The sequence below is a fragment of the Candida oxycetoniae genome, assembly GCF_023343755.2.
Source record: "Candida oxycetoniae strain CBS 10844 chromosome Unknown scaffold17, whole genome shotgun sequence".
Lineage (NCBI taxonomy): Eukaryota > Fungi > Ascomycota > Pichiomycetes > Serinales > Debaryomycetaceae > Lodderomyces > Lodderomyces oxycetoniae.
This window is the reverse complement of record NW_026055480.1, coordinates 197,016-220,706: the sequence shown is the minus strand read 5'-3', so window position 1 is coordinate 220,706 and position 23,691 is coordinate 197,016. Positions and strand designations below refer to the sequence as shown.

Genomic DNA, 23,691 nt, shown 5'->3' with positions numbered 1-23,691 from the left:
AACTCGTGGCAATGGATATAACTATTCCTTTTAACAAAAAGAGGAAAAGCAAAGTTTAGAGGATATTTTGTTGCTGCTGGTAGACACTTTGGTGAAGGGGCTATGACGTTAAGCTTGTCAAAGGTAAAAGATGTCTATTTTGACCAATTGTTTCACTCCCAAAGACATGGTGATGGTGTGAAGAGCCACAATAGTAATAGTGGTGGTGGTGATGGTTTTGGTGAGGTTGAGCAAAAGAGACCCAAGGTTCTTCTTCTCGACAATTATACCACCGCTGTGGTTTCAATGTGTTATACCCAGTCGCAATTGCTTTCAAACGATGTTATCTTGATCGAATTAATTGGTTCGTTTAAACACCTTTCTAGTATGAAAAATGTCGATTGCATAGTTTATATAAAACCATGCACCGAGTCGATTCAACTGTTGTTGAAAGAATTGAAAGCGCCCCATTACAAAACTTACAACTTGTACTTTAATAATACAGTCAGCAAGAACCAAATCGAGCAGTTGGCCGAGGCCGACGAATACGAAGTCATTGAGAAGGTAATTGAGTTGTTTCAAGACTATTCTATTTTGAATAATGAACTTTTTTTGATCAAACCTGAAAAAAATGTGGCAAACCCGGTTTTGCTGGAAGCTGAGAGTTTGACAAGTTTGCTTCTTGCATTGAAGAAAACTCCTTTGATTAAATATGAATCGAATTCAATCGATTTGAAAAGGCTCAGTTCGGAAATCTTGTACAATATCAATTCAAATTCAAATAATAACTTGTTTGACGATTTGAATCGACATTCAGATATCCCACCAATCTTGTTATTGTTGGATCGAAAAAACGATTCAATAACTCCGCTAATTACTCCATGGACCTATCAATCGATGATCAATGAGTTTTTGAATATCGAGAAAAATGTAGTGAAATTGCCCCCTGATAACCAAGTCATTCTTTCCCAAGATGATCAGTTTTTTAAAGAGTCAATGTATTTAAACTATGGTGATTTAACCGATAAGTTTCAAAAATATGTTGAAAAGTATAAAACTGAAACTAAACAATCTTCAATAGAGAATCTCAAGTCACAGAATTTATCAGACTTGAAAAAGATCTTGACAAAGTTCCCCGAATACAAAAAGTTTTCCGTTAATATCTTAACCCACTTGAACTTGATTAGTGAAATAGATGAACAAATATCACGACAGCTGTTGTGGGAAATTGGAGAATTGCAACAAACAATAATTTGTGATTTAGATCAACAACTGAATATTAAGCAGAAGTTGGTGGAAATCTTGGAAAGTAAGAAATACCTTACTGAACACAAGATAAAGTTGGTGTTGCTCTACTCACACCGTTTTCATAACCCAACCGATTTATCATTATTCATCTCCAAACTAAACGACCCAACTTTCACTATTCCATCACCGACAATGAATCAACTCGAATTGTTGAAAAAGTTTACAACACTATTTAGAACTAATGATATAGCTGCAGGGCAGAAACACCACCTGCAGCAACAGGGATTGACTAATCTCTTTGCCAATAAAAGAGTCAATATCAATAACATATTCAATAGGCACTCGAATGCTACTACTAATGACAACATTTATTTGCAATATACACCAAGACTAAATGAAATCCTAGCAAGTCTAATAAGCCCTGAAACCCAATCTTCACAAACTTTCCTAGCAACATTGATTCCCGACAAAGTAAAACTGCAATATGGTAACAATACTGATTATCTGGCTCGAGATATAATTGTTTATATAAAAGGTGGTGTGACTTATGAGGAATCCAGATTAGTCCATGAGCTCAGTGCTAATAACAATAAAGTTAGTATCATTATTGGTGGTGACGAAGTAGTGAACAGTTCACTGTGGTTGAACAAAATGTGCAATATGGTTTCTCGCAATGAAGATCAAGAGCAAGCTTCTTCACCAACAACTGCGCAAGATAGACAAGAGTTACTTCGTGAAGTATTGTAAAGCTACTCCGCGCCTATCACACACATATAAATATATATATATATATTTACAGATATAATTATCGTTTCAAGGAGCATACTTGCCAAATTTCAGTTCCCACTCATTGATCATATTTCGTAATTTATCGATCATTGCTCCTTGCTCATTAAAAGTCAGCTCCATTACCGTTTTCTCCTCCTTGGCCTTTTCTGTATCCGGAGCAAAGGAATACAATTCCAATTTATGCAATTTTTCCTCTTGTAGATCTTGTTGAGTTCTCGCTATCCATTCAATTATTGCACTTGTGCGTTTGCGAAGATCATAAATAGTTGATTTACTGCTAACATATCGAGGTTTGTAAGATGATTTTATTAGCTCGTCTTTGTTTGTAGACTGTTCAACTTGTTTGGAATTGTTTTTCCCTGAAACAGACAGTACTGAGGATGAAGATGACGATGAGGTGACACTACTTTTAATATTGTTTTCTTTTATCTTCCTTTTCGATTTGCTCCTTGATGTTAGTGATTCCGATTTTATCTCGGATTTACTACTACTACTACTAATACTGCCATTGCTATTGTTATTAGTACTGTTGTTATTGTTGTTGCTACTATTATTAACTTCAGTTTCTGCATCAGTGTCCAATTTAAACCGTTTAGGCCTTGATTCTGTTCCATCACTTGGTTCAGCGGAATTTTTAGTATTTGAATTTGAAGTTGCAGAAGAAGTGCCATTCCTACTTGTTCTTTTCCTGGGAGATACGCGCCCTGTATCTGATTCATCGGCCACTAGTCCCGATTCTTTGGCACTTTCTCTCAACGCTTTTTGTAACTGCTTATCATATTCCTCTTCATCTTTGTGTTGATGATGTAATCTCCTTTCTTTTCGTTTTTCCTTTGTTGTTGTTGTTGTTATTGTTGTTGTTGTTGTTGTTACTTGAAGCGTAGTATTGAGAGATTTTTCATTTCTTTTCCCCTTTCTAGCGCCATTGCCTCCCGAGTTGTTATGATGATGATATTCAGACTTTATCTCCTCATTGTCATCTTGTTCATTTAAGCCAAATTGTTCAATCTTTCTTCTCTTATCATTGACTGGCTTATATAGAGTTCTAACCAGGTAAGAGTCATTTTTAACAGCTGTATGCAACTCTGGTTTACACTGTTCACACCAATACTTATCAGGAACATCATCACTTTCATATAATCCAACACAATATCCGTGTTGCCATACACCACATTTATCGCATTGGATGAATAATCCCAGATCGATTTCTATTTTAAACTCCTTTTTCAATAGTTGTGCCAAATCCGGATTAATTAAGTTGCTTTGCAATTCGTCTAGTCCACATATACACCTAGTTATTTCTTCTTCGTTTTCGTTGTCTCCTTCTTCTCCTTCTTCGTCTTCTCCTTCTCCTCCTCCTTCTTCTTCTTCTTCTTCTTCTTCTCTTGACTCTTCATCATCTACTCCTGAACCGACCCTTCCTTCATTGTCTAGTTTGGGACCTTGTGACGCAATATCCGAACGTAGTTCATTTCTAGTTTTCGAGTCTAGGTTTATTGATCTTCTAACAGAACGACGCGACATTGTGAATGCCTAAGTAGCCTATAGATGGGGGGGGGGGATGCCTTAATGTGATGGTTATAGGCGGAAGTTTTTCAAAACGAAAACTTTCAAAAGAAGTAATTGTCTTTTAAGTGTCGCGACAATAGCGAGCTCGCTTTGCTAGTGGAGCAGTATGTAGAGAGTAGAGAGTAGCGAAACTAGGGAGCAGAGCGAGCTAGTGGAGCAGTGGGTAAAGAATAGAGAGCTCGCTTTGCTAGTGGAGCAGTGGGTAAAGAATAGAGAGCTCGCTTTGCTAGTGGAGCAGTGGGTAAAGAATAGAGAGCTCGCTTTGCTAGTGGAGCAGTGGGTAAAGAATAGAGAGCTCGCTTTGCTAGTGGAGCAGTGGGTAAAGAATAGAGAGCTCGCTTTGCTAGTGGAGCAGTGGGTAAAGAATAGAGAGCTCGCTTTGCTAGTGGAGCAGTATGTAAAGAGTAGAGAGTAGAGCGAGATAGTATCGTAACTAGTCATTGTGCTCACTATCTCCACTATCTCGCTCTGCTCGATAGTGGAGCGGCATTGACTACACTGACACTAGCGACACTATCGCTTTGCCTGATAGTAGAGCAGTATTGACTACACTGACACTAGCGACTATATCTCGCTTTGCTCGATAGTGTGCTCTACTACCGAACAAAGCGACAGCTAGTGTGCTCCACTATCTCGCTCTGCTCGATAGTGTCGATAGTGTCGATAGTGTCGATAGTGTCGATAGTGTCGATAGTGTCGATAGTGTCGATAGTGTCGATAGTGTCGATTGTGTCGATATCGTCTAAAACAATGCAATTTTCACACGTCGTGTGTTATCTCTAATGCCGCTGCTCCGCGGCTCAAACATAATATAAGCCTACTTATGAAAACTAAAAGAGAGATTAAAGCTCGGTTTGATGAAGGAATTTCTCAAATATAGTTTCTCTTGCAAACAAGAAGCTTAATTTGGCAACTATGTCAATTACGGGCGCATCTGTCAATCTTCCTTCCCCTTTTTCTTTTGGCCAGCCCCCCCGCCCCTCATAGTTGTTGACACATTGTGTCGTTCCAGTAAATTTTGTTGAACCTATGCAATTCGCTGCGATCCTGGAAAACAAAATCAAAAGTAGAACCTGCCCTTTTTCTCGTATTACCCCCCCCTTCCCCCCTCCTCCATACACAACTTCTCACCTTCCGTCAAAGTAAATTGAGAGAAGAAAAAAAAAAAAAAAAAAGAAAAAGTAGTCATGCCTAGCACAACTTGCAAGTTTGCTTCTATATAAGTAAAATAAGTAAAGCTATGAATCTTACCAATCCTTTCTCTAATTTCAGCTTGCTCTTGCATGGATTGGAGTTAAATCTTTTCAATCACTCATTTTATCATCAGCATCACCATCATTCTTTCATCCTCATCGCACACCAGCTTTTACTTAATTTTGTGAAAATGTGGGGAAAAATTAAAAATTAAATTTTCAAATGATAATATAATTTCTAATCCGAAAATGGAAAAAAAAAATTAAATTAAATTAAATTAAAAAAAAAAAAGAAAAAAAGAAAAAAAAAGAAAAACTGGAGAACGACATTCAGCGCAAAAACGTATTTGCGTGTATTTGTGATATAAAAATGTCGTCTATACAAATACAGCTTATAGATAACTTCAAAAATAACATTGTATACAAATTTATATATATATATATATACATTAAAAAAATGAATGTAAAAGATTAAAAAACAACTCTGTATACCAAACTAGGAAATGCCACCACCAAATCACATATCAAAACTACATACTGTCACTTTTCCCCCTTTTTCCTTTTCTAACAATCTTCTTCACTCTATTATCTTTGTGTATGTCTCAATCTCAGTCTCAGTCTCAGTCTCAGTCTCAGTCTCAGTCTCAGTCTCAGTCTCAGTCTCAGTCTCTCTCGGTGTATGTCTTAATGCCCAACAACTAATGTATGATCTCTATCGTAAATACCTGGAATCCTAACGTATGGATCTAATTGAATATAATTACGTGATAATGCAATATTTAAATCAATCTTGTCTTTTAAATATCTATCAGAAACTTGAGGGTTTGTAGATTCAATCCATCTTTTTGTAGTTTCAAAAAATCTGGTAAGTAAATAATCTTTTTCTCTTCTTAATCTGGAATATTCAGCATCTTTTCTCTTTGGAGGAAACTCATCTTTTGGCTCTGGAATTGGATAGTATCCCCTTGTTGTATCTTCACCACCCAAATAATCTGGAATCAAGGTTGGATCAATAAATTTAGACAACTCCTTTGCATCCTTGGTGAAATGGATCTTGGATGCAACAACCGGATCTAACCAGTTCTTAATAATATTCCAAACAGTAGAGAAAATCCATGGTGCATTATGAATTAATATAAATCCCAAAGTTTCTGGATAATGAGCTTCAAAAACATCAGCCAAGAATTTAATGGTTGCATAATCGGCATTCTTTAATGAAAAACCAGTCAAGTCAAATACAATTGTACAAGTATCAACTGATTCACTAACCTCTCTTAAAAATAATCTAACCCATTCAATTGTGACTACTGCATACCTTTGATTTTGAGGTAATGGAGAATCAGCAGTCAAATGTTTCTTAGCTTGAAACATGAAAATTGGATTATTATTCTTATCTCTACCTTTGATCCATGATTTTTCAGTTGTGAAATTCTTGATAAATCCTTGATTAGTACCACTCAAATAAGATGGTGAATCACCTTCCATAGCCCAATCATCAGTTGGAAACTCATTTGCTCTCCAATTCAAAGATTTGAGCAACATATCCATAGCCTTCTCAGTATCCCACTTTCTTGCTCTAATAAACTTGAGAAATAAATTATCAGGTAAATCATTACGGAGAGTTTTGAAATAAGCTTGGTGGATCTCCTTTGGGTTATATTGACTAAATGAATGCAAAAGACTAATGTCTGGATTAACTCTAACAGGGTTGTTGACACTAGCTTGAAAGAGATCAATTGCCGAACCTCCATTTTGTTGGTGTTGGTTGTTGTACTGCTGTTGGTTGTAGTTTTTGCTATTGTTGTGTTGTTGATGTTGAGGATACCCGATTCTTCCACCATAAGCTTTACCATTTTGTTTGATATTGCCATTGTTGAAAATATGGGCTGGGTAATCGTCATAATCAGTCAATGTAGTCGAGGCAGTAACAAAAGTTTCCATTGACGTAAATGAAGAAGCGTCATCATCGCCAGCAAAGTATCCATTGGCATTGGCATTGGCATTGGCATTGCCATTGCCATTGACTAAAGTGCTACCATCAAAATCGTCAGCATATTCGAAAGCTAGCTTGTAGTGATGAGCGTAAATCTCGTACATCTCCAAAGTTGGAACATCAACAGGAGAATATCTTTCAGCAGAAGATTGAGTTTGAATCTGCATCATTCTTTTCGAATTGGCCGGGGGACTGCCTTGAGCGGTACCAACAGAGCCTGAATTGGCAACACTTGCACTTGACTTTTTAGAGCCAAATAAACCCATCTTCTTCTTTGAAGCGGAACTTTTGCCTGAAGAAATTGAACCTCTTGTGTTTGACTTTGATAAAGCATTTGTTGAAATAGCTTGAGACTCATCAAAATTTGCAGTTGAAGTTGAAGCAACAAAACATTGTTTATAAGCTATATCCTGGGCATTTATGTTGATTTCATAACCTAAATATTTCAAAAAATAGGCCCAAAATTGTTTCAAAATAATTTCTTGCTCACCATTAAGTGTTTGGATTCTTTGTAAACGATATTTTACGTTATCTGATGGCATTTTGACTAATATTTCTTCTTCAAGTAAAGTTGATTCTAGGTCAGAGAGATCTCTTGTCTATAAAGGTTTATATCACTCTACAAAAAAGCAAAGGGTACTTGTTTTCAACAGTTTTTCTTTGTTATAAACTTTTTTGTTTTCCGCAGTGGTAGAATGCTTCTTTATCGTAAAGGAAAAGAACCAAACTGAAAGGAAAGGAGCGATTGTCGCACAGTGTCAGTATGAGTAAGAGACGGCAACTGGGGACGGCGGGAAAAGTTTAAGTTTAAGCTTGTCAAATCAAATCAAATCAAATCAAATCAAATCAAATCAAAGCAAATCACAAAGATTAGTTGAGATAGGTTGAGTAGGTGACTGGTTAATGGTGAGTAAAGAAGAAAAAAAAAATGGTATAATTATCCAAATGAAAAATAGTTGACACTATATATATACTAAAGACAAAAAGATAAAATGGACATATAAAGGACTAAGGAGTAAGACACAAGATATTGAACGATAAATTAGACTAAAAGATACGCCACGACTTTTTCTCTGTGTCGTTGACCTTTTCCCCCTGTTAAAACAAGATCAGCTCTTTTTGCTTCATTCACAAAGGGAATAAATATTTTTTTGTTGAACCTTGTGAAATTTTAGAACAAAGAAATTGGGCAACAAAAGAAAAGGGTAAAATCACAATCAAATTTTATTATGGCTTGGAGGGGGGGGGGGGGTTGGATTTTAACCGAAATAAGTTACGACTTTTAGAATTGGAGGTGGGGGAAAGGAAAGAAGAAAGAAGAAAGAGAAGGAGAAGGAACCTCTTTTTCGTAAGTCAGTAAAGATAGTTGGATCAACTCCACTTATTTTTTCCATTTATTTGAGCAATAGTGAAAAGAGAGGAGGGGAAATCCGCCCTGCCCCTCCCCCTCCCTCCTTTTCACTATTGCTCAATTCTCAATCTTGTCTTTATTCGTTTTTCAAGTATACTAGCATAATTAATTTCATCTTTTTTTATAATGAATTACCAAATCTGTCGATTTTAGAGATCTTTCGGTAATTGGTACAGGGTACACGATTTTATGACTGAAGAGCGACATTTTATTAAGGGAATCAATAATTTACATATAACGACATATCAACTTATTCGCGACACTATCGACCAGAACTTCTGACAATATCGACACTAGTTATTTCTTTAATCTATTTGCAAACACTAACTTCTACTGATAGTATCGATACTAGAAAATAGGAAAGAAAATGGAAGAAAGTTTGCGACACTATCGAGCGACACTATCGAGCGACACTATCGAGCAGAGCGAGATAGTGGAGCAACACTTTGTAGCTTGTTACAACACTATCGAGCGATAGTGGAGCAGACGAACAAAGTCTTCTTCTCTTTTTGGTGCTCCACTATCTCTTCTTCTCTTTTTGGTGCCCCACTATCTCGCTCTGCTCGATAGAGTCGCCCTGCTCGATAGAGTCGCCCTGCACGATAGTGTCGCCCTGCACGATAGTGTCGCCCTGCACGATAGTGTCTTTCTCCAGTTTCAAATTTCACTTTAATTTTCCAAACTTTTCCAGCTTTTGCACCTTATAGAATATAGAAAAATCTTAGAATCAAAAATTCACACTTGGTTACTTGCTTGGGAAATGAAATTATAAACTTTTATATTTAGAAATAAACGTATTGGTTATCTCCGGTTAATTACGCCAAGGGCTTTTGTCTAGAGATGCATTAGACACGGGGGGTTTGATTGTAGTTATTTCCAACTATGGGAAAAACAAAGTAAAGTTCTCGTTTACTCAATTAGGAAATCATCACTACGACACTATCGAGCGACACTATCGAGCAGAGCGAGATAGTGGAGCAACACTTTGTAGCTTGTTACAACACTATCGAGCGACACTATCGAGCGAAGCGAGATAGTGATGATTTGAGACTAGAGACTTGACAAGATGCTTCGCTCGATAGTGGAGCAACACTTGTAGCTTGTTACAACACTCAGTAGAAAAGAGAAAATAGAAAAGAGCAGATTAGAAAAGTGCAGAATAGTGTAGGGCAGAATAACCGTTAGTGCTCCACTAGCTCGCTTCGCTCTCTAGTGTCGGGCAGAATAACCGTTAGTGCTCCACTAGCTCGCTTCGCTCTCTAGTGTCGGGCTGCTTCGCTCTCTAGTGTCGGTCTGGTCTAGTGTCGAAAATAGACTGTTAACTTATACATTTCCTCAACTAGCTATACTCTTCCTCTACATGTGTAAATGTTCTCTATCGATTTATGGTTTATAATTTATCAGGTATTCCTCTTATCTTCGTCTTGTTTTAGGAATCTTCATTCTACGGGGATTGACCTGTGCCTGTACAGGTTGTAGCCCTACTGATGGTATGTTCCCCATGCTAATATTACCAGGAGAAGCTACACTGCCAAAACTAAATGGTGCACTGGGTGTCGAGCCAAATATAGAAGATGGCTGTTGTTGCTGTGGCTGCTGCTGCTGTTGGGTTGGTGGTATCTGACCAAAAATATTTTGCAGTGGTGTCTGTTGCTGCTGGGTCACTCCAAATCCTCCAAATGGGGTCACTTCTCTACTAACATGTGCATGTTTACCAAAAATAGTTGAAGGGTCAGGTGTAGATTCTTTGCTACCACCAAAATTAAACAGTGGTACTGCTGGCACTGTTCCTCCTCCTCCTGCTGCTGCTGCTGCTGCTGCTGGCTGTGCAACACTAGGTCCATTACTTGAATTTCCAAATAAAGGCACATTACTACTAGTATTATTCTCAATAGGCTTGTTTGTAAATACATTGCCAAATGCCGGTTTAGGAATTTGTGGAGATTGGAACAGCGAAAATGATTGTGGCTTGGCTCCAAAAACAAATGGTGTTGTCATCGGCGCCGCCGCCGACGACGACGACGACTTAGCGGAAGTAGGATTGGTTCCACTAGCAAATTCAAAGGAGCCCAGTGTTTTACTCGAACCAAAAACTGGCGCCTTTTCACCATCAAAAACAGTTTTCCCATTCAATTCTTTATCACTACTTGTTTTTGTAGCTGAACCAAAATTAAAAGTGGGTGTTTTTGTATCTCCCACAGAAGGTTTCACCGACGACAATCCAAATGCAAATGGTTGTGCAGTAGCATCCTTCTCTGTAGTTTTAGATGCTGTACCAAATGAAAATTGAGGTTTACTACTAGATTCGCTTTCTTTTGATTCAGTCACAATTTGTGTAGATGGTTGTCCCAATGCAGAAATAGAGGTGGACTTTGACGCATCTTTTTCACCGGCATCCTTTTCTAACATTGAACTTGCTTCTTTTTCTTCCTTCTCGGAACTAGGCTTATTATTGCCGCCAAATGAAAACGTAAAATTCGAACTCACTGGATTATTACTCTCATTTTTCTCTTGATTCACTTTCTTGTCAAATGTAAATAGCGTACTTGGCTGTTGTGACTTGTTATTATCTTCTTTTGTCTTGCCAAAGTTGAACATATTGCTTGTAGTCTGACCTTGCTTAGAACCACCAAAAGTTGCAACATCATTTTCTTTTCTAACACTGTTTGAACTTGCACCAAAAAACAGAATAGGTTTATTCAACTGTTTTTGTGATTCGTCACCTAAAATGGATATCTGAGTGTTAGAATCAACCCCAGGTTTCGTGTCAGACGTCTTACCTAAACCAAACGTGAATGTTCCAGAGCTACCACTACCACCACCACCACCAGACAGGGCCTTTTCGCCAAAAGAAGGGACACTCTTCTCAACTGGCTTTTCAGCAACTACACTTGACTCCGCTTTGGATTTGTCTCCATCTTTTGGAATGTGAGAATCGCCAACTATCGGACGAAAAACAAATGGAACAGTGGGCTTAGCAGCAGCGGGCGCAGGGGCAGGGGAAGGGGCAGCAGTTACCTGTTGCTTTTCGTTTTGACTCAGCTTATTCGTATTAAATTCCTCAGGTTGCACTTTACCAAAATTAAATGATGGACTTGTACCTGTCTTTCTATTATTGTTGCTAGAACCAAAATCTAGTGAACCGTTACTGGTCAGTACTTTACTTCCAAACGAAAACGGAGTAGCCGCCTTATTACTATTGATCTTGGACTTACTAATTTCAGGTTGACCAAATTTGAGCGTAAATCCATTTTTTTCATTTGCTTTCTCCAACTCTTTTTGCTCTTGTTTTTGTTCACTCTTTTGTCTTTCTGCTGCTGCATCCCTTGTTGCTATATTCTCCTCGTTATTCTTGGTCAAAATCTTTTCTAGCTTTTCATTATCAATGGAGAATTTAAATGACGACGATGGAACCGCAGTGCTCTTATTTGGCTCTGCATCCTCCACTTTATCCTTCAACTTAACGATATCTGCAACAGACCGCATTTTTTGAACATAATCTGCATCAAGAGATAAGTTCAATTTTTCAGACACAAATGGCTTGTCTTTATTCTGCTTCTTGCCAAATAAACCAACGCCACTAATGCCACTAATGCCACGATCATCATGACCTCCATCATCATCTTCTTGTGGCCTTAGCTTTGTAATAGATCCATCCTTCTCTGCCTTGGTTGTAAATCTCGGTTTACTAATCTCATTAGCATAACCAATTGTGTCAGTATCCTCCTGTTCAGGCTTCTCCTTCTCCTTCTCCTGCCGCTGACTACTTACATCATATAAAAAATCTTTCATATAAAACCCTCTCTTCTTTTGTCGCTTTGTTGGTTGCAGTAGTAGCAGCAGCAGCAGCAACTCCTTCTCTTCGATTTTCCTTTTGCGGTTTTGTTTAAAATGCAAACTGGATTTGAGGTATTCCAAATCGTGCGTTTGTGTCCCGCTGTTGACTCGCTTTTTATCATCCGAGGGTTCGCTTGTAGTCTCATTGGGATTAATCATATACTTGGTCCTCTTTTTTGCCTTTTCCAAAACCTCCATTGAACGTTTTAAATATATTACTCGGTTGCGTTCTAATGGATCAATTTTGCCAAAAGTTGTTCTTTTATAATCGGGAATAATCCACCCATTTCTCGAAACCTCGTCGTCAGTTTGCAAGTAAGAGTCTTTTCCCAACAACTCGCTGCCGCCATCTTGGCTAGTCATTCTCACGCACGGTAAATTTAGACATGGCGACTCATCTCTTCTGTTTCGGCTTCCGCTTCCGCTTCCGTTTCCGTTTCCGTTTCCGTTTCCGCTTCCGCTTCCAAAACCATCGATACCTCCTCCCTGTATTATCGATCTTCGCCGTTCCAAATCATTATGGATCTCTTCCTCATTTGTATTGAAGTTACTTCGTAACGTCAGATAGGAGCAATTAGAACCCCTCCTTGCTAAATATTGCTGAGTGGAGGAAGATAGGGAACGAGGGATTGATTCCATAGGTGCGTGTCCTTGAATAGATAGTCTCCTCCTCTTATCAGAGACTTCAAAGTCTGTAGATAGAATGTCTGTTATTTCTACATCATCTATCGTAATAGGGGTACTTGCACTACCTGTATCTTTGATTTCAGCGTCATCATCCTTGCGAGAATCTTGGTTGCGATGAAATAATACATTCTTGATCTTGTTGAAATACCCACCAACACCAGCATCTTGTTTTAACTCTCCGTTTTGAAAATCACCCCTTTCTATCTTTGAAGAATCTCGCATTATCATAAGAAATCAACCTTCTTCCTCTCCTTTTTGGAATAATAGTTTAAAAGCTGAGATAGAATGCTATCCATCAACCTTTACTATTATGTTTTTTTTTTTTTTTGTTTTTTTTTTTGTTTTTTTTTCACTCGATTTTGTTTTGAGACTTTTCAGAGAAGAGTTTATCAATCAAGTATATTTGAAGATTCAATGGTATTATGGAGAAATAGGTGAAGAACCATACAAATTGACTAGCCCTGTTACCCCTTTTCCCACTTGTAAATTTTCTAGATGATACGATATTGGACCAGACGTAATGAAGTCACTTCGTTGGCTAAAGCTTTTATCATGCAAAGCAGAACCTATGCTATAAAAGAAATCAATTTCAAAGAGCTTGATGAGAAATGGACTAAAAATTGGCAAAACAACAAGTATCTTCGAGCGACACCAACTACTACGGGAACCAACAGCAATGTTGCTTTCTCTGATAAGGCAAAATGTTTCTACTTGTTAGTGATGTTTCCGTACCCTTCGGGTATTTTGCACATGGGTCATCTTCGGGTTTACACTATAGGTGACGTAGTTGCCAGATTTAAGAAGATGCAAGGGTACAAGGTTATCAATCCCATGGGATGGGACGCCTTTGGATTGCCTGCAGAAAATGCTGCAGTTGAGAGGGGCATCGATCCAGCCATATGGACAGAGACTAATATTGCAGTAATGAAAGATCAAATGAAGTGTTTTTTAGCGGATTTTGATTGGCATCGAGAAATCAACACATGTTCTCCAGAGTACTACAAATGGACTCAGAAGATATTTCTTATGATGTTTGAAAACGGACTTGCGTATCAAAAGGAGGCTGAAATAAATTGGGATCCTGTAGACAAAACAGTTTTGGCGAATGAGCAAGTCGACTCAGAGGGAAAATCATGGAGGAGTGGAGCTATTGTTGAGAAGAGAAACTTAAAACAGTGGTTTATAGGGATAACGAAATATGCAGAAAGACTCGTTCAAGATTTGGATACTTTAACAGGTTGGCCGCAGAATGTTAAAACAATGCAAAAAAATTGGATTGGAAAGTCTCGTGGGCTCCTGATAAGCTTTCCCATCAGCAACAGCGGGAACCCTTTGCGCGTGTATACGACTCGTCCAGATACATTATTCAGTGTGCAGTTCCTCGCATTGAGTCTAAACCATGCATTAGTTGTAGAACTTGCAAAAAATGATATAAAGTTGGCAGAATTTATAAACCATGCAAAAACCTTGGATTCTGATTCTAAGCAAGGGTATAAACTTGAAAATTTGACTGCTTCAATACCAATTAATAGTGATAATAGTAAGCGTGAGATTTTTGACGTTCCTATTTATGTTGCTCCTTATGTTCTAAGTGAATATGGTTCTGGTGCAGTAATGGGTTGCCCTGGTCACGACCTTAGAGATTACGAGTTTTGGAAATTGCATGAACCAAATGGGAAAATTATTCAGGTAATTGGCACTGACTCTAAGGAACAACAACCAAGTGAGGAGGAGGAGAACATTACTATTCCGTATGTATCAAAACAAGGAGTCTTGCGTAGCTCCAATCCCCATGTTGCAAGTTTGGGAGACTACGAAGGAAAATCTCCCGCCGATGCAGCAAGAGAAATCACCACTAGGCTTAATGAACTAGGTCTTGGAGAAGAAGTCACTCACTATAAGTTGAAGGATTGGTTAATCAGCAGACAAAGGTATTGGGGTGCACCTATTCCGATTGTTCACTGTGAAAAATGCGGTCCCGTAGGCGTTCCTGAGGAACAATTACCCGTGTTGTTACCGAAAGTGGATAGCAAGTATTTTGGAAAGGGCAATCCTTTGGAGAATGCGCATGATTTTGTCCATTGCAAGTGTCCATCGTGTGGTGGTTCTGCCAAAAGAGAAACTGATACTATGGACACTTTTATGGACTCGTCTTGGTATTTTTTGCGTTATTTGGATCCACACAACAATAAAATGATTCTCAGCAAAGAAGCAAGTCAAAACATGCCTGTTGATTTGTACATTGGAGGTGTGGAACACGCTATCTTGCACTTGATGTATACGAGATTTGTAGCAAAATTCTTGAAGGATCAAGGGATCTGGGGTGAAGAAAAAGGGGAGGAAGGCATCAAAAGCAGTGGGGGAGATGAGCCAATGTTGAGATTGATAACACAAGGAATGGTTCATGGAAAGACCTTTAGCGACCCATCAAATGGGAAATTTTTGAAACAGGAAGAACTTAATTGGAATGATTCCGAAACTCCTGTAATCAAAGGATCTGGTAAAACGCCTGTAATAACATACGAAAAGATGTCCAAGTCAAAATTCAATGGTGTAGACCCTGGCGAATGCATCCTAAAACATGGAGCAGATGCAACAAGAGCACATATAATATTTCTGGCACCTGTTTCCGATACTCTTCAATGGAATGAGGAACAAATCCTGGGAATAGACAGATGGCTTAGAAGAGTGATTAACCTTGCCGACTCTGTTTATGAGTTGGACGATGCGAATTTCTCTCAGGGTCTGGTGCACGCCGCCAGCGTTAGATTATGGGGAGGAGTAAATGAACACAACGAATCAAAAACTATTGAACTAAACGAGCATGAATTTGAGCTCTACAATAGTGTCCAGGGACTCATACAAAATATAGCCAACTCTATAGACGAGGTGTTTTCACTCAATACTGTTGTTTCCGACTTGATGAAGATTACCAACTTAATCACAGAGGCAATTAAAAAATCAAATTATTATAAAGCGGAATTGATTCAAAATATCTACAGAAAATTGTTGGTATGTATGGCGCCCGTGACTCCCGTTACTGCTGAAGAATGTTGGGAAAAGGTGAATATCAAAGAAGGACGTGAACCAAGTTCTGTACTTCAACAACTGTATCCAAGGGAGGAATTACTTCAAACTTGTATTCAAAGATACAATGTGTTTATTGATGGAAAGGCAAGAGGAACGATTGTTTTTGATAAAAATTTGGTACAGCAAAGCGATGCAAATATTGTTGATATGATGCGAAAGAATCCAAATTTTGAACGATACTTGTCAAGTTCCATACAAAAAGTGATCAAGAAAAACGGTCTTATCAGCATCGTCTCTGCGCGGTGAGAAGAATTGTATAGGTGGGGAGAGTTACACCAACACTAACATATATATATATATATATATGTTTGTGTGTGTATATGTAAATAGTAAATTATCTAGAATATAGACAGAGTTCTTTTCTAGTCCACTTTTTCCAGTCTAAAATGCATTTATTCTATAATTCAGGAATACAAATTTCTATTTACAGTTTCTTTCTCTAGTGGGCATAAACAACACCACGATTTAATTTTGCTTGAGCTTTCAAATAGTCATCTTTCATGATCCCACTTCCAGTACGAGCTCTTGTACGTGCAACTATACCCTTTATAGCGTCTTCAGTCTTACGATCACCAAGAACTAAAGTTGCCTTCATTAGTTTCCTCAACTCCTTCATGGTCCAATTAAAGGTTCCCTCCGACAGCAATGCTATCGCTAGAGCATCATGTAGAATTCCCAATTTTGTGAAACAGTCAACCATAGCACAAGCAAATTGAAAGTCCAATTTCTTCCGTTCCTCTGCCGGTAACTCTTGAAATTGGCTAGTTTTTCGGTAAGTACCTCTTTCCTCAAGTATGCTTTTAGCAAATTCATAATCCTTGTGCTTTACTGCTGCTCTCAATGCTATCAAATACAGCGCAGTATTTCTAGGAATTTTGACAAAGTTATGTGGTTGTTGTTGTTGTTGTTGAGTAGTGTCTGAAAGTGCTGAAATATGAGCAGGTGAGCTCACTTCCTGGTTGCCCTTCTCAAAAGGACCCTCCTCAATACTACTGCTGCTGCTGCTGCTGCTATCATCCACAACTTGTCTGGTTCTTAACCCAGTTGTATCCAAATATGTACATTCCTCGAATTTATTGGAAAATTCATTCAAGGAGCTTGCATGGTTTAATGCCGTACTCAAGAACGAAGAAACAAAGTATGGAGACGCAAAATCGGGCTTATGGGTAGAGATATACTTCCATACTGCCTGAGCCTCTGCAAATACCAATTCCTTGCTACTCAAATTTTTCAAAGGTAAAAACGGGAACTCATCAACTGTTCCCTGTTGAAAATCAACACTCTCAAGAATGTTTCTGCGAAAAAACCTGTCTCTTTCACCCCCAGTATTCAACTTCAGTTTTGTTCCTGTGACAGCTGAGTTATACCTAGAATACGATTTCATCAAATAGGATAAAGCTTTGGGAGTGACTGAACCGGTCTGCAACATTTTATAAAAGAGTGCTCTTGTTAAGTTCACCTCGCCTTCTTGTGCAAATATAAACAACATTGCTTCATAAGTGGCCAAATCTGGTTTCCAACCATGATCATAAATTTTGAATAGAAACTCCCAAGACTTGGACGAGTATTTTTTGCTTATCGAGCATCCTCTTGCCAATGCAACAAAAACTCCTTGTTCCACACCTAGTTTTTTGTCTAGCGCTTCTTGGTAAAAGTCCATGCCTTTTTCTAGTTGACCCTCCAGAACACATGCTTTAATGATTTCTTCATAATCCCGTGAATCGGGTTGAGTCTTTTCAGATAAAAACTTCATCCCATCAAAAGTCTCCAATGCCTTTTGAAAGTTCTTCTCGTAATGGATATATCCTCGAAGTATCGCTTTGAAAATCTGGTTACTAATCACCATCTCTTTAGATTGCATCTCTTTCAATAATGCTTCAACTTTGCGCATATTATAGTTTTTTACATATGCAAATGTCATTGTTTCAAAGAAATCTATTTTATCACCTTTTTCTTGTAGAAACTTGTTGAAATAATACTCCAATCGCTCAATTTGCGAATCAGGTAACTTACTACCAACACATAAAGCTTTAAAGAATCTCCACTCTGTCTTGTATGGCACCTCAAGGTCTGCTTCTCTGAACATCTGCTCGATAACAGGAATTAAGTCGACTAATTGCTTCAGTGGTATTAGCTTTATGAAATTGTTAATCGAGGTCACATTAAGATTAGTAAAGCCACCGCTTTGAGATAGTTGAGATAAAACCATGTTCCAATCATACAGATCCGCTCGACCATCAAACAGCAGAAAATCAATAATTAAACCCAACCTATCTCTGATTTCTTCGGGAAGTTCCAACTTTATATCATGTGGCAAAGCTTGTAATTGTGGTTGCTGAGGTGTCTGGATGCTAGATATTTCTTCATATATTTGGTTAAATGCCAAATCATGATCAAATTCAGCTGTGTCCGTGTCTGGATTGGAATTATATCGAATGTAGCTGGATAATTCTTGAGACAAACTTCGAAGGCTGCTGAGATCCGCTGGTGCACTCGTTGGCACATTCCCCTGTTTAGATCGCAAGCGCAGTTTCTCGCCTGCAGCTTTCCGTTTGTTCTTTAGGTTTCCTTTACCATCTGATAGCTTTTGTTGTCGTTTGATTTTTGAACTAGGTATAAATAACTGGCGACATGGATGTGCAAGCAGTGCATACCGATTAAGAACAATGCCAAAAAACTTGTCCCGGCTAACTAAATTCCCTAGTCGTAGCATAAGAAAGGAAGAAAGAAAATCAACTCACACTGTAAACCACACAGTAAACCAGCACCCTTTTTATCAACTCACACTGTAAACCAGCACTCTCTTTATACCACCTTTATTCACCCTTTCCTCAAAAAGCAAACAAGCCGTTCTTTATATGGTGAGTAGAAAACAAGCCGTTTCTGTTAACACGATGAGGTACAAGTGAAAAAAAAAAAAAAAAATAATAATAATTACTAAAATTGGTCTCGGTGTCACAAAATCACTTTGAAAGAAAAGATCAAAAAAAAAAGTCAATACCTGGTAATAGTGATATCATTATTGCCAGATTTTATTGTATCTGGTTCGATATATTTGTATCGTGCAAAAGGTTAGAGGAAGTAAAAGATCTGCTATTAGGTGTGGAATGAAATATAAATGTCGCAATCTAATCTCAGTCCTATTTATAATTCGCAACGACAAAGGTCTATTTCAGAGGCAACGATTCATCCTGATTTGGGAATTCTTTCGATAAAGGACTCAAACTTGATGATGGCCGAAGCTTCAGGGTTATCACTGGGTGTAGGGTCCAACGTGGGAGCTGCTGGTGGGAATACCGATATACCACCCGATTTGGCGATTTTATTGCAGAAATTAGACGAAGACTTTTTGGTCAATAAAACAATCGATCAATGGAACTATATCAACCGAAGAGAAGCAATACTTCAGTCGATAAATAAGCTACACCAACAAAACCAACGGGACTATTTCCCGTTGGATCCATCTAAATTGGAGTTACCTTTGAAGCCGCGGATCTCCACCACCAATGCTGCTGCTGCTGCTGCTGCTGCTGCATCATCATCATCATCATCGTCAAAAGGTAAAATCACTAATGATTTTGTTGACATCTTGGCTTCAAGAGCCACCCTTTACAAGACCGATTTGGCATTTGTTGTTTTGGACTCAAAGAGCAAAGAAATGAGCTCAATAACCTGGGAGAAAATATACCTCAAGTCAGTGAAAATAGCACACGAGATTCACCATAGAGTATCTATGAAAAACAGCGACACGGTTGTTTTACTTTACAAAGATGGAGAAGTGGTGGAGTTTGTAACCGCATTGTTTGGTTGCTTCATTGCAGGAGTAACTGCGATACCAATACACCAGGATATTTCCTTGACAGAGGTTATGGGTATACTAAATTTGACATCCTCAAAGTTGTTGCTTTACTCAGAAACTGTGGCAAAGGAACTCGATAGGCTCAACGCCCAGAGTCTGAGGATTCAGTGGCCCTCAAAACTTTTACGCTGGCGAACAACAGATCTTGGGTCAGCTAAGAAATCGGAAATATCATACTGGACCTCAAGGCGACTGCATACAAATGAAAAGATGTCGAATATGAACCTTGCATATATTGAATTTTCAAGGTCACCAGTTGGAGAGTTGAGAGGTATAGCTTTGAGCCATAAGACTATTTCCCAGCAAATGTTTTGTCTTGATAAGGCTCTTCTGAGTCTTCCGGACTCTGGAGGTGGTTTGTGCCGAAGCTTCAAGAGTTATAAAGGGAACAAAAAAGTTGTTCTTGCTACCTTGGATGTGAGGTTCTCCATTGGGCTCATTTTAGGGGTATTGTTTACTGTTTACACTGGGAATGTGTTGTTCTGGGCACCACAAAGAGTAATGGAGATACAAGGTTTATATGCCAATATTATCACCAAATGTCGTGCTTCCCTTCTCCTTGCAGACTATTTGGGATTGAAAAGAGTGACATATGATTATCAGCAGTCGCCTAGTGCAACGAGGTATTTCTCAAAAACCACAAGGGTGGACTTTTCTTCAGTGAAATGGGTGCTTGTTAATGCATTAACTATTGATGGTGAGTTTATGGAAATTTTGTCGCAAAGATACCTCCGACCTTTGGGTTGTCAACATCCTGAAAACGCCATTATTCCTATGCTCACTTTGAGTGAATATGGAGGAATGGTTATATCTCTAAGAGACTGGTTAGGAACAAATGACCGTTTGGGAATTAACGTCAACGAAGAAGAATCCAATGATTTGTCATCAGTACTTATAGATAAGGACGCATTGAGTCAAAATCTTGTAAAGATTGTTGAAACAAACCCATCCACTTCGGATGACGTTAGCAATGAACTTTTGCGTGTTGATGCTTTTGGGTACCCGCTTCCTGATGCAACTTTAGCTGTTGTAAATCCCGAGCTGTCGACTTTAGTACAAAAGGGAGAATTGGGTGAAATATGGATCGATAGTCCTTGTCTTTCTGGTGGATTCTACGGACTACGTAAAGAATCAAAACTGATATTCCATGCAAAATGTAGAGGTCCAAATGGCCCTTTGGAGATGGATTTTTTGAGGACAGGATTATTGGGGTTTGTATATAACGGCAAAGTTTACGTGTTGGGTCTTTATGAAGATAGAATTAGACAGAGAGTAAGTTGGATTGATCAAGCTTTATTCAAAAAATTGAACAAACCTCAAGTGGAAGGATTGAGCTCCCGGTATCATTACTCATCTCACTTGTTGGCAACTTTGGCTAGCGAGGTCAAACAATTATACGATTGCACAATATTTGACATATTCATTGGAAACGAGTATCTCCCTGTGGCTATTGTTGAGGCTGAGGTTATACGTAAACAGTTTGACGACCTGAACGACGCGGAAAATGCAAACGGAGGAGGGGGAGGTACCAAATTGAAAAATAGTGAAGCTGATTATGGGAGTGGTGCTCCATTAAATGAACCTGTTCTCAATGCCATTGCACAACAGTGTTTTGACACGCTTTATAAACGTCATCATTTAAGACTATATTGTGTTTTAGTTGTTGATTGTGACACGTTGCCAAAGATCATGAGGAGTGGCGGTCGAGAAATAGCCAATATGTTGTGCAAAAAGAAATTTTTGGAAGGAACGTTGCGAGCAGAATTTGTCAAGTTTTTTGTAAGAAAGTCAATTAGCTTGATACCGCATGGGGAAGATGTGATTGGGGGTATTTGGTCGCCATACGTATCGGAACTCAGAAACAAAGCCTTACACAATTTTCCGGATCAGTACTCAAATATAGATTATAGAGCAAAATCTAGTGACGAAAAGACTGGAGTTGTGTTGACGGATTTTAAAACAATTCAGGACATTATGAAGTTCCGGGTTTCGAAATTAGGAGACTCCGTTGCATTCCACAGCGTGGATGCGAGCGGCAAGAATAAACCGTTGACTTGGAAAAAATTTGAACACAAAGTATATGCAATGTGTCAATATTTACTTGAAAAGACCAATTTACGGGCTGATCAATATGTTATTTTGATGTACTCACTTTCTGAGGATTTTGTTGTTGCTGTTTATGCGTGTTTGATTTGTGGCATAATACCTATTCCAATGTTGCCCTTTGATTCCAATAGGATTGGCGAGGACTTCCCAGCCTTTATTGGAGTCATTCGAGACTTTGATATATCAGAAATTTTAGTCAATGATGAAGTAGAAAAGTTTTTGAAAAATGGTCCAATTGCAGATTCCCTCAAGAAAGTGACTCACAAGAAAGTAAAGTCTTTAAGGATAAAAAATACAACGAAACTAAGCAAGGTTTCCAACTTGTCATCTTTAACAGCAAAACTCAATCAAGGATCACTGAAGCGCGCAGTAGATGAAAACAAAACAGCTATGGTTTGGTTAAACTTTACATCTGATCATTACCGTGTCGGTGCTACGCTAAGCCACAAGAACATAATCGGGATTTGCAAAGTTTTCAAGGAGACTTGTAACCTCAACTCAAACTCGTCAATCGTGGGTTGTGTGAGACATGCTGTTGGTATTGGGTTTGTTCAAACGTGTTTGCTAGGTGTGTTCTTGGGAACCACCACTTATTTAAGCTCGCCTGTAACTTATGCTGAGAATCCACTATCATTTTTCTTAACACTTGCTAGGTACAAGGTTAAGGATGTGTTTGTTACTGAACAAATGCTTAAATATGCTGCAATCAAATTTGCACCAACAGGTTTCAACTTGTCACCATTGAAAAATATGATGATTAGTACAGAAAGTAGAATTGAAGTGGACTTGTTGAGGAAAATTTCCAAAGTGTTTCAGCCTACCAAATTAAGCGCAGCATCTATGTCCACTGTTTATAGCCATTACTTCAATCCGATGATATCAACTAGATCCTATATGACGGTTGCACCAGTTGACTTGTTTTTGGATCCTATTGCCTTAAGACAAGGTTACATTTCTGTGGTGAACCAAGAAGAAGTACCAAATGCGCTACATATTCAAGATTCTGGAATGGTTCCCGTTTGTACTGAGGTGGCAATTGTGAATCCTGAAACAAGAAAAATATGTAAAGAAGGTGAATATGGTGAAATATGGGTGTGTTCGGAAGCAAATTTGAGCTCCTTCACAAATGGACCAAAGGGACCTATTGACCATTTCAGTCTGGTGCAGTTTAATGGGGTTATAGCAGATGGTAACCCAGAAGTAACATACTTGCGTACTGGTGATTTGGGCTTTTTGCATAACGTCTCGATTACCAAAAATAATTCCCGCAATAATGGACAGCAGGATGTGTCTTCATTCCAGCCACTTTTCATATTGGGAAAAATTGCAGACACTTTTGAAGTGATGGGTTTACATCATTTTCCTATTGATATAGAAAACACCATAGAGTATTGTCATGCAGATATCTACAAAAACGGGTCATGTGTATTCAGATGTGCCGACTATACCGTGGTGGTATGTGAGTCTAAACGTACTCGATATTTTGCTTCTTTGGTTCCATTAATTATCAACACTGTGCTCAGTAAGCATCATCTCATCATTGATATTGTTGGTTTTATCAAAAAGGGCGAGTTTCCTATTTCAAGACTAGGCACTAAACAGAGAGCAAGAATTGTTGATGCTTGGGTGCAGGGTGTTATACCAATTAGCGCGTCATATGGTGTCAATTACGGAGAAAATAGCATGATCAAGTTAATCAAGGAGATAGACAAGGCTGCCCTCGAAGACCCAGTAAGTGGTCTCAAGAACCCTGCTCTATCGTATTACGATACCGACGACACTGAGGTTTTTGGAGTAGAGGAGAGGCTGATGTTACGGTTGAACAAGGAAGGAGGATGAGAAAGTGAGAGTCTCGAGTCAAGTCATTTTCGTTGTAGAACAATTATTATTGAAATTTATATGCTTTTTTTTTTTTTTTTTTTTTTTTTTT

At 38.5% G+C, this 23,691-nt stretch overlaps 7 protein-coding genes across 7 annotated transcripts; 3 read left to right on the top strand and 4 right to left on the bottom strand. All coding sequences in view use genetic code 12, as the record gives it.

The window, feature by feature from the left end:
- Nucleotides 1-102: 102 nt before the first annotated feature.
- Nucleotides 103-1,974, top strand: KGF56_004168 (uncharacterized protein; the record flags this gene model as incomplete). Its single annotated transcript, XM_049325579.1, has 1 exon — nucleotides 103-1,974. The coding sequence occupies one exon, from the start codon at nucleotides 103-105 to the stop codon at nucleotides 1,972-1,974; it is 1,872 nt and encodes a 623-aa protein (XP_049178855.1).
- Nucleotides 1,975-2,040: 66 nt separating this feature from the next.
- KGF56_004167 (uncharacterized protein) lies at nucleotides 2,041-3,540 on the bottom strand (the record flags this gene model as incomplete). Its single annotated transcript, XM_049325578.1, has 1 exon — nucleotides 2,041-3,540. One exon carries the CDS (start codon nucleotides 3,538-3,540, stop codon nucleotides 2,041-2,043), a length of 1,500 nt encoding a protein of 499 aa, XP_049178854.1.
- Nucleotides 3,541-5,462: 1,922 nt separating this feature from the next.
- On the bottom strand, nucleotides 5,463-7,313 carry KGF56_004166 (uncharacterized protein; the record flags this gene model as incomplete). The annotated part of the gene is made up of 1 exon (XM_049325577.1): nucleotides 5,463-7,313. The coding sequence occupies one exon, from the start codon at nucleotides 7,311-7,313 to the stop codon at nucleotides 5,463-5,465; it is 1,851 nt and encodes a 616-aa protein (XP_049178853.1).
- Nucleotides 7,314-9,595: 2,282 nt separating this feature from the next.
- Nucleotides 9,596-12,928, bottom strand: KGF56_004165 (FG-nucleoporin; the record flags this gene model as incomplete). Its single annotated transcript, XM_049325576.1, has 1 exon — nucleotides 9,596-12,928. One exon carries the CDS (start codon nucleotides 12,926-12,928, stop codon nucleotides 9,596-9,598), a length of 3,333 nt encoding a protein of 1,110 aa, XP_049178852.1.
- A 273-nt stretch (nucleotides 12,929-13,201) lies between these two features.
- NAM2 (leucine--tRNA ligase) lies at nucleotides 13,202-16,042 on the top strand (the record flags this gene model as incomplete). The annotated part of the gene is made up of 1 exon (XM_049325575.1): nucleotides 13,202-16,042. The coding sequence occupies one exon, from the start codon at nucleotides 13,202-13,204 to the stop codon at nucleotides 16,040-16,042; it is 2,841 nt and encodes a 946-aa protein (XP_049178851.1).
- A 193-nt stretch (nucleotides 16,043-16,235) lies between these two features.
- KGF56_004163 (uncharacterized protein) lies at nucleotides 16,236-18,509 on the bottom strand (the record flags this gene model as incomplete). The annotated part of the gene is made up of 1 exon (XM_049325574.1): nucleotides 16,236-18,509. One exon carries the CDS (start codon nucleotides 18,507-18,509, stop codon nucleotides 16,236-16,238), a length of 2,274 nt encoding a protein of 757 aa, XP_049178850.1.
- Nucleotides 18,510-18,914: 405 nt separating this feature from the next.
- KGF56_004162 (uncharacterized protein) lies at nucleotides 18,915-23,600 on the top strand (the record flags this gene model as incomplete). The annotated part of the gene is made up of 1 exon (XM_049325572.1): nucleotides 18,915-23,600. The coding sequence occupies one exon, from the start codon at nucleotides 18,915-18,917 to the stop codon at nucleotides 23,598-23,600; it is 4,686 nt and encodes a 1,561-aa protein (XP_049178849.1).
- Nucleotides 23,601-23,691: the final 91 nt, after the last annotated feature.